The sequence below is a fragment of the Rhinolophus ferrumequinum genome, chromosome 17 (genome assembly GCF_004115265.2).
Source record: "Rhinolophus ferrumequinum isolate MPI-CBG mRhiFer1 chromosome 17, mRhiFer1_v1.p, whole genome shotgun sequence".
NCBI classification, from domain to species: domain Eukaryota; kingdom Metazoa; phylum Chordata; class Mammalia; order Chiroptera; family Rhinolophidae; genus Rhinolophus; species Rhinolophus ferrumequinum.
Window position 1 is genome coordinate 33,211,793 of NC_046300.1, and position 10,937 is coordinate 33,222,729.

Here is a 10,937-nt window from a genome sequence, read left to right on the forward strand (position 1 = left end):
GTTCTGGAATTAGATATTGATGATGGCTGTACAACTTTGTGAATATACTAAGAAAAAACCCACTAAATTGTGCACTTAATTAAAATTTTGAATTTTATGTATCATGAATTTTATCTTAAAAACAAAAAACAAAAACCCACCAAACTAGAAGCTTCTCCCCTGAGTATGTATCTACCATGGTTCTAACAAAGACAAAAAAAAAAAAAAAAGTCCCCCTTGGGAAGATCACCACCAACACTGTGAACAGAGCCTGGCCAAATGTAATCACTCCAAGCATCAGGCCTTCATATAATGTGGAACCCAGTGATGGTATCAATACAGTAAGAATCATTAATAAGCCACACTGATGGTAATAACTATTGTTTAGGACTTGACAAGACATCTGGTGCTGTGTGAATCTATAACCAAAGAGATGGTACTTTGGATTTGTCCAATCTTAATTAACAAAGACGGAATCTTTGCATTAAGTGTGTGGTTAGGGACACTCACTCGGTTGGAGAAGACTTTGACTAGTCAAGCTCACCAGCCCCCCACAGACCACCCTCAGCACTGGTTCACTTAGAGGTGTACAACGACAGGAAGTGCAGTATGCCAGCAGGGCAGCATCGATTTTTCTCAGCAGAATCCTTACAGTAATCCATGCAGCAGACTATGGTTTACTCTATGACCCCGTGTCCCTTTGGTGACAGCTCAGGTTTGAAGAAATGAGACCACAGTGGGTGAGTATGGGTACCACCCTGGCTTAGCAACCTCTTGCTCCACAGGAGCCATTATCTCTAGTAGCAGCCCTCTGGGCACAGCTTCCAGTGTTCTAGCAAGGGATATACCCAGCTGCAAAACCTCACTGTGCCTGGGGAAACCCAAAGTATCCCACAAGATACAGTTCATTCACAGGACTTCTGGTTCAGATGGAGTTTATCAATTATGTATTATTTTTACCATGAGTAGTATTGCCTGGAAACCCACCTGACATGTTACCTTCACTAAGTTTCCAGAACAGAGTTAGAAAGCTAACTTAACTTGTCCGTAGAAAACGAGAAAAGGTTTTGTAACCCTTTCCTCACATCATCCTACATACGACTCGGATCCATGACATCATACTCATGGGTGGCTCTGCATCTCCAAGCTTCAGAAACTTAGACATTCCTACAGGATTTTTTCAACAGCAAGGAATTGAAAAAAAGTATCAGTCTTGTTAAGGGTGTTACTTCTGTTTGCAGCTATGTAGGTAGCTATCTTGTCCCTTGTCCAGAGATAATTTGAAAATACTCAGGATTTGCTGCTGTTTGATATCACACTTTTTCCTTTCAAAGTCATCACTGGTAGAGTCATGACTATTTTGATCAAGTGTAACACAGCAGTTCATACCAAGCTGACGTAGACCTTCGCCATCTGTTCTGACAATCAGCTTTGTGTGCTCATTAGGGTTTATGAATCCCTCGTGCAGCCTATGGATTTGCACAAATTGAAGTAACTTTTGATGTTGATGCCAATAGCATCTCAAATGTATTTGCTGTAGATAAGAGATCAAGAAAAAAGATTAAAATACTAATGTGATGGTGTTTGAGCATGGAAACATTGAGTATACGGTCCAAGAGGCTTAAAAGTACAAAGCTGGAGATGAGAAGCAGAGGCAAAACATCCCCTAAGAACTTGCTTGGGTCTGATGTATTCAACGATAAGGTCACAGTGTCAGATGAGACACATCAAAGCAGAATCAAAGATGAAGTCAAACAATGCGATGGAATCAGCAAGCGGCTGGTCAAGAATCAGATAACTGAAAAGGAAGAATTTAACAGCAGCAGAAAGAGCTGGAGAAGATCTGAAACTCCACCATTATCCTAGTGTACCAGAGGGCAGGCCCCCTGCTAAGTGCTTTATTGGGGGCTCCCTGGGAATGGTGGCTCACTCCTCCAGAAATGCCTCTTCTGGAACCATGACCCCAGAAATAGACCAAACTGACCAAAACACAACATAGCACAGTCCACAGGTTCATGAAGTTTGACGGACCCTAATTTGTAGGAAGTCAGTTCAGTAACAGTTTCTAAAGATCATATTTGAGCTGCTATTTAATGTTACTGGACATTTTGAATACTTGAATATATATAGGGAAAGAGAATAATAATAATACAAGTTCACTTTATCAATATGATAAGTGGAAAGTGCTATTTATGTCAGAGAATAAAGCTATTTTTTAAATGGCATTATTTGAAAATTTAAAAAGTGAGCCCAGAGCACTTAGTGTAAGATTGCCAGGCCCCCATTCCCAAACTCTACTCCTTTCTATTTCCCATCACTTACAACACTGCTCTCTTGACACCACCTGGATTGGTCTCATTATGCTCTTTATCCCTGTTTATATCATCAACAAAAGAAGTCCCAAATTCCCACGTCACCACCACTTGTCTACTGCGTTTTAATTCCCATAAGGCTCTGCATAGTCCCTATTTTGTCATGTTCTCCCACACTGCCCACTAGCCCCCAACTCCTGACACCTTTCCATTGTGTGCCCTGGAATTCATTTTCTTCCAGTAGCATAATCACACACAACTTTGATCTCTTCTCTGAATGGAACCGTCATCTCCTTGCTCTAACTCAAACCAGAATGTTCCATGAGGACCCTGTTTCCTTTGTAGGCCTCTTAACTGTAGATGTGGTTTCCCCACATCCCTCAGCCAGTGGGCCTGGAGGTGGACTCTGTGTTCTTCCTGGTACTCACTGCCACTTCCAGACTTTTTGCCCTCCCTCTGGTCTAAAGCCCACTCCCACAGCTTTGAATCTGTCATGAGACTAGGGCCCTCTACCCTTTCTCGTTGCACTCACCTACTAACTCTTAGGTCACTTCCTCTCATGGCCAAGGGATTCATTGCCAAAGGATTCACTATTACTCTTATTGACACTGCTCCTGTCCTAATTAACGATTTCAAAATCCGCACAGATGATCATTCCAACACTCAGGCCTGTCAGTTCCTAGAATTCTTCTCCTTCAGTGATATTTCCCTTTCTACTACCTCGTCACTCATTCTAATGGACACACCCTACACCTTATAAATATCAACAATTCAAGCACTACATAATCCTCCTTTTTAAGCATTTATAGCTCTGACCACAATCTATCTTTCCAATCACTCCCACCAGTACCTCAATTCCAACAATCCTTCAATCCTGGGACCTATCAGTTATTGATCATATTACCTTTTCACCACCCATCAGCTCTCCCTTTTCCCCACCGTGTCCTTCTTTACCTAGCTTAAATTTGATGGTCAATTACTTAACCACTCCCTTGAATACATCTTTAATATACTAGACCTTTCTCACTTCATGTTATTTGCTTGGATTCTCCCATCCTGATTAAATGCAACTCTTTGCCTGCACTCATATAACTGAATGTAGCTGGAGAAAGAAACAGCCATGATTATTGTTAGGTCCCGTAGAAACAGATCCTGAGAGAAAGATTCATGTGCAAATGACTTATTAAGGAAACACTTGGGAAACCAGTAAGAAATCGGGAGAAGCAGGTCAACAAAGGGGAGAAAGCCGAGCAAGAGTACGATATGAGACGAAGTCCCTTCGAGGGTAGCTTCAGCCTGACCTCATGGTGGGGAGAGGACTCTGCCGTGTAGGTTACACCTGAGAGTTGTCTTACCTCCACAGCAAGGATGATGAGGATTTCATACTCCTGAACCCAACAGTCATTAGTTAAGGGCCATTTTGAGCAGTACAATATTCAGGACAAAGGAGGCTCCACTAGGCCACAGGCAGTACAAAAAAGAGCCACAGGTGCTGGTTATTAGAAGCAAAAGCCATCAAACAAGAGCATACATGGAAACAGTAAAAAAGAATCCAAAAGAATCTGGGCAAAGTATCAATAATATCTACTAAAATAACTATTCTTGCTTCCAATTTACCGTGAACCTCAAAATGAACCCTGACAATCATAATGTATTTCCTTAGCTTGTTTATTCTCCCATGCTCATGGATGATTATTTCACAATTTCTCCTCTCTCTTCAAACTTTCTCCTCCATCTTTACTCTCCGCTCATTCTAGCTTCCTATTTCACTGAGAAACTAAAGCAATTAGATGAGAACTCCTACAGGGTTACAGTACCATGTCTACTGCACACAAGCATCTGTACCCATATACACTGTCTTCTCTGCAGAGTCTGTAGAAGAATGTTCACATTTCTAAGGACAATCCCTTCTCTTGTGAATTAGATCCCAGCCTACTCTTGTCTGCTCAAGGATTCATCCCAGCCTCCCTCCTGCTCAATTTTTTCTCTCTCTTCTAGATCACTGCCAGCAGCATACAAATATATTTTTTAAAGATTTCTCTTCACCCCACGTCCCCCTCTACTTAAAACATTTATATTCCCCTTTGTAGAAAAACTCGAGAGTTGTTTACATTCCCTGCTCCAATTCTTCCATTTTTTCTTAAACCCATTTCAATCCAGCATTCATTCCTATCTTTCCACTGAAACTACTTCTTCAAGCTCACTAATACTGTTATGGTATTACACCATGATTTTCCCCCTACCTCTCCGAACACTCTTTCTTAGATTCTTTTGTAGGTTCCTCCTTAATTCTTCAGCTCCTTAATATTGGGGTGCCTGAGACTAAGTTTCTAGACCTCTTCTTTCTTTATGTAGACTCATTTTCTAGGTAAGCTGTGATCTCATGGCTTTAAATACCTTCTCTATGTCAATGACTCCCATGTGTACATACCTAGTCCAGACCTCTGCCCGGACCGCCAGACTCATATAATGAACTGTTTACTGTACATGTCCTCTTGGATATCTAAAAAGCACCCTGAAACTTAACATTCCAAAACTGAGTTCTGGTATTCCCCCTCAAATCTGCTTCTCTACAGTCATCTCCATTTTACTTTACGGCAACTCCGTTTTTCCAGTTACCAAGACAAAAACGGGATACTATTAGGTTGGTGTAAAAGTAATTGCGGTTTAAAAGGTTAAAAATAATTGCAAAATCCACAATTATTTTTGAACCAACCTAATATTTGTCTCTGCTTTTTCTTTCATACCCTACATCTATCATTCAGTAAATCCTTCCAAATAAATCCAGAATATGACCACTTGGCACCTATTCCGCACTACCATCCTGGCCTACGCCACTAATATCTCTCTATTGGATCATTGCAATACACTCCAAACTGGTCTCCTTGACTTTGCCCTCTTTAGTAAAACACAACAGACAAACAGATTGTTTAAAAACACAAATCATGTTCTTCCTCTGCCCCCAAACCCTAATTTCCTCCCATCTCCACTCAAAGTAAAGGCCAAAGTCCTTATAATGGCTGACAGGACCACGGCCCTTGCTTCCACTACACTGGGTACACTGGGTTGTACTCCCTCAACACACTGGGCACACTTCCCCACTAAACGCAAGAACAGCCTTTATCTTGCTGTTCTCTCTGCCTAGAACGCTCTTCCCCCAGAGAGCCGTATGGTTCACGTCCTCGTCTTCTTCAAGTCTTTGCTGACTGCCACCTTCTCAGCGACGCCTTCCTGCTTCTACCCCCCAAACATTTCCTGTTCTCCTTTACTTCTCTCCTAATACATATCGCCTTCACTAAAATATTTAGAAAGTGATTTTAGTTGTTTGTTTTGTCTAAATAGAATGAAAGTTCCAAGAAGGCAAGAATTTTTGTTATCTCCCCAGTGGATGGAGCAATCAATGCCAGGTACAGATAAGGCACTTAGCAATTAATACAAATCAGTTTGTATTGTATTAAGCTATACAATGGTTTCATTATTGTTTAACTAAATATTTTATATTTCCAATGATTCAACTTTTGCAAATTCAAAAAATAAATTTTGTATAAAAGGAATATTTACAAAATGTGTAAAGCAGAAAGAATAACACAACAAATACCAGTGTCCTCACTACTCAGTTTAAGAGGGAATTTTCCGTATCTCTGAAGCCCTCTATGTCCCCCTCCCTTCAGAGTAACTACTGTCTTAATTTTTTAATTTATCATTCCCTAAAAGTTTATGTCCCTAAACAATCACTGCTTATTTGTCCACTTTTTGATTCTGTATGTTGTGCATAGCTGCAGTTGAATCATTTCCGCGGCTGTATGGAATTCTACCGTGTGAATATACCATAATTTATTCATCCCTTCTACTACTGATGAACATTGTATCATTCCTGTACTTTTGCTATTACAAACAGTGCAAGTGAACATCTTAATAGGTTTTCTCCTGACACCCTACTCCAAGAATTTCTCAGGAGCATACACCTAGGAATAGACTTTCTGTGTCATGGGGCATGTATATCTTTCCATCTTCATGTTTACATGATCATGCCAAATTGTTTTCCAAAGTAGTTACGTTAATTCACATCCTCACCAACTGTGAGTATGAATCTCTGTTACTCCGGATCCTGACCCACGTTTGAAACTGTCAGACTATATTTTTCCAGGCAGTATGGAGGTATGAAATAGTACCTCATTGTTTTAATTTGCATTTCCCTGATTACTACAGTGCAATGACATTGAGCATCTTTAAGTCTTTTGACCATTTATCTGTTGGGCTATTGTAGTTTTTTAATATATTTGGATAGTAATTAATCTTTTACCCATTTATATACACTGCAAACATTTTCTTTTTTAGGTTTCACTTTCTAAGGAGTCTTTTGCTGAAAATTTATCAATCACTTCCTTTATGGTTTGTGCTTTGGTCTTTTTAAAAGATTTTTCTACTCTACTCCAAAGTCACAAAGATCATCTCTGTTTTCCAAATGTTTACAGTTTTGCCTTAACACTAAAATCTGTAATTCACCAGGGACTTTCAAAGAAAAGGGTCTAATTTTAACTTTTTTATACAGATAATTATTCCCGTATAATTTATTGACGTCTTCCCCTATACACACTGATTCTCAATGCCAACATTGTCGTATGCGGTCTGACAATTAAGTTCGCGAACTTATTGCAATGATGTTGCTAACCTTTTTTGATATCAGAGGGATTATTCATTATGAATTTGTACCAACTGGACAAACAGTTAACCAAGTTTACTATTTGGCAGTGCTGAAAAGGCTGCATGAAAAAGTCAGACGACCTGAACTTTTCACCAATTCATGGCTCTTGCATCACAATGCACCAGCTCACATGGCACTGTCTGTGAGGGAGTTTTTAGCCAGTAAACAAAAAACTCTATCGGAACACCCTCCCTACTCACTTGATCTGGCCCCCCAATGATTTCTTTCTTTACCCAAAGATAAAGGTAATATGAAAAGGAAGACATTTTGATGACATTGAGGACATCAAGGGTAATATGACGACAGCTCTGATGTCCATTCCAGAAAGAGTTCCAAAATTGCTTTGAAGGGTGGACTAGGCGCTGGCGTCAGTGCATAGCTTCCCAAGGGGAGTACTTGGAAGGTGACCATAGTGATATTCAGCAATGAGGTATGTAGCACTTTTTCTAGGATGAGTTCGCAAACTTAACTGTCCGACCTCATACATCAAAATTCTATGTGTGAGTTTTTTTGTGGACTCTATTATTTTATTGGCCTATTTCTGTACTAATACCATGCCTTCTTAATTCAAGCCTCGTATTTTGTTCCTCTTCAGGAGTGTTTTTGCTATCCTTAGCCCTTTGATTTTGAACACAAAAATTTAGGAGTAATTTTTCAAATTACAGAAAAAAGTAGGGCTTTTGATTGCCACTGCACTGAATCAATACATTAGTTGGAAAAAAACAAAGATAAATTTACTATTGAATTTTCCTATTAATGAACATTGGCATCTCTCAATTTCTTTCTTTTTAAGATCTTAATAAAATTTTATAATTTTCTCTACAAAGGTCTCACACATTTTATTAGATTAATATTTAAGCATTTTGATGCTCTTATTGATTATATCTTTTTGAAGATTACATTTTAATTGTTGCTAAAGTACAGAAATGGAATTGATTTTTACATACTGAACTTGGACAAACTTTATTATTTTCTGTAGATCATTTGTTGTTTAATCCATGAATCAGTTAGTTTCTAGACATGTGTTTGACAGCTGTCTTTCTTCAGTTATTTCTAAACTTTTGGCATTTATATTCTGATTTTTTTTTGTAAGATTGACACTTTAGGATTTTTGAAAAACTTCCTTTGAAGCCTAACCTGTCTTCAATTTTCATTAACTTTTTCATGTGTCCTGGAAATAAATGTGTATTTTCTGTGGGATAGCTCCATACATAGACAGAGGCACACTTCAGAGATACTGCGTGTTTGGTTCCAAACCACTATAATAAAGCATGTATAGCAATAAAGTGAGTCGTAATCTTTTTGCTGGTGTAAGGTGATGAGTCAGAAGAGTTGATAAGAATGAATCTGGAGACTAGCAAGAATAGGTTTAAAGATTAACCACTTAAGCTCTAAGTCCCGGGCTAACACTACACCTGTGGACTGACAAACACCAGGACAATTTTCAGAGAAAGCAAACCTCAACAACAGTTCTCAGAAGGCGCCAGGCAAAATTGTAAACAATTGCAAGATGACTAGTCCCCTGCATAATGCATAGACAAACATAAAACCCCAGCTAAACAGCAACCCGCTGCAGCTGTCCCTATCAGATTCTGCCCTGGCTCCTTTTTGCCAGTATTTCTCTTTCAAACAGAAACCCCTGGCAGCTGTCTTCTTCAGACACTGCCATGGACATTCTCTCTCTCTGCCCAACCTCCAATAAAACTTTCTTTGCTTTCCTACTTTTCTGAGTCTTGTGAATTTTTTTACCTTCTGCCAACGACCGAGGGTTAATTCTATGCCAGTGCAGAAGGTCTTACTTTCAATTTGTAATAAACACAACACCTGCAAAGCACTAAGCGCAGTCAAACGAAGTATGTCTATACTATTTATGCCACAACCAATTCCATTTATCAAGCACAATCCTAGTTTATTTAACATTCAAGTTAATTCAGTGTGGGGACAGAGCCCCAAAAAGCAGTTTCCAGGCTCTCGGCCTCACATAGAAAGGTGCTGGCTCAGGTAGTAAATGGCCATCGACTGTGATCAAATGGCCATCAGCTGTGGCTAGTTGGCCGTCAGCTGTAACCAGTGAGCCATTGGCCACTAATATAACTGCCGTGGCTACGCTAGCAGCAAATGGGGGCTAGCAAGAAGATGGTGGCTGAGTCTGCAAGCGGCGCAGTGAGGGTTGAGAATTGTGTTGCTCCTGGTTCCTGTGTCTCCAACCCAGCCGCCAGTGAGAGTATAGTGGTATGACTCCCCTACTTATGGCTCCGTGAGTGTTCCTTTTTGGCCTCACCATGTCCTGCGTTCTTGTGTGGGGAGCGGGACCAGAGACCCCACCTGAGACCCTGCAGGCCGCCCCACATGACATTCAGAATTATCTTTCAGTTAGATAATTCTCCAACAACTCTAGGAGATAAATATTATCTCCGTTTTGCCACAGGAGGACTCAATGCTCAAAAGAGTTAAATAACTTGTCCAGATTCGTACAGCAAGTAGAACAGTTGAAATCTAAACTTTGACCTGTTTTAGTTTGTTTGTAACATAGGACTTCTAAGGCTAGAAACCTGTTATTTTTAAGTCCACCTTCTCCTTTGTCCTCCAATATCTTTGAGACCAGGTGCCTTTTAATTCTACACCTCAAAACTCTCTCTAATCCATCTCCTTTACTACCGAAATCAGGAATATAAATGCCAGTAATAAATGCCACTGGTATGTGGTTCTGTTGCAATGTTTTAAGTCCTTTCAACTATATTATTTCATTTAATTATCAGGATTACTCAGAACGGTCATGTATTCATTACAGATTAGGAAACTAATTACCAAAGAGTTTATGTAATGTATTTAAATTCCCAGTCAGTATGTGGCAGATCTAATTTTCTGGAAGCCAGGATTGTTTCTATAGCTCTGTGTTTATGAAAATACTACTTTTAGAATAAACTTAACTTATAAACTTGTATTTTGTTATAAAACATCAGACTAGAGCCAGATTCAAGGTGGGGAACAGTAAGTTCAGGATCATCGCCCAGTTCCCTCACTTCAAAAAGAACTAAAGCCCAAAGTGGTGCTGTGATTTGCTAAGTGGAAAATCTAGTATGAGAATTCACATCTCCCAGGTGGTGCCCTTAACAGCCTCCGAGGCTATGATCAATTATAAAGGCATTACATTACATATGCCTCTCAGAAAAACAAAACAAAACACACACACAAAACTAACGGTTCTAGAACAAAAGTTGAGAAAAAGCCTCTTTATATCCCACAGATCTTCCAACCTTAATTGCCTCAGTGAATCCTCGAGGTGCATAACAGAATCCTTTACTAAACATTCCTTCTCAGAATTGGTCTCGTTACTGTTAATCGCTTTCATTATTGCCCACCAGTTGGAAATACTCAGAATGCAATGCAGGGGACAGGTGATGACAGCTCCCGCCTGCAGAGGGCGTCATTACAGGAAAGGAAATCGTGGTGGGGTACTTTGGGAACCCACGCAGGGCCAAAGGAGGGAAAGCACTATGCACAGAGATTTGTTTCTACTGGAGAAGGCCGGCGTCGGTACCTGTACTGGGTAACAATCAGCTTGGCCTCGGGTTCGGCCTCAAAGCCGGGCAAGTGCTCCTTTAGGTAGGCCTCCAGGGCCCTGTAGTCGAACTTGTGTTGGGGTAGCACCTCGGCCGCTCCGGGCTCGCTGGAGGCACGGTTCTCCATGATTGCCTCCGCAAGCCCCAGAAACCAGGAATCCACGGACAATTTTTGCGTGGGAAGAGCTATATTATAGCCAGTGGGCGAGGCCGGGAGCGAGGCCCGCAGGCCTATAGAGGCGGGCCCCGTGGCTCCAGCCAATGACACAACGTTAGGCGCCGTTGCTGAACCTGAACCAGTAGAAGCCAGTGATTTAGGCTGCCGCTGGCTAATGCCCGGAGGGCCTCTGTATGTTCGGATTTCACATTTTGGTCAGC

General features: G+C 40.6%; 1 protein-coding gene across 1 annotated transcript in view; it reads right to left on the reverse strand.

Annotated features, from left to right (window-relative positions):
- ACAD11 (acyl-CoA dehydrogenase family member 11) overlaps positions 1-10,831 on the reverse strand; it is a 63,901-nt gene extending 53,070 nt beyond the window's left edge. Inside the window, exon 1 of the mRNA XM_033132609.1 lies at positions 10,538-10,831. Coding sequence (XP_032988500.1) covers positions 10,538-10,686 — 149 coding nt within the window. The 5' untranslated portion in view covers positions 10,687-10,831. The remainder of the gene's footprint in view (positions 1-10,537) is intronic.
- Positions 10,832-10,937: the final 106 nt, after the last annotated feature.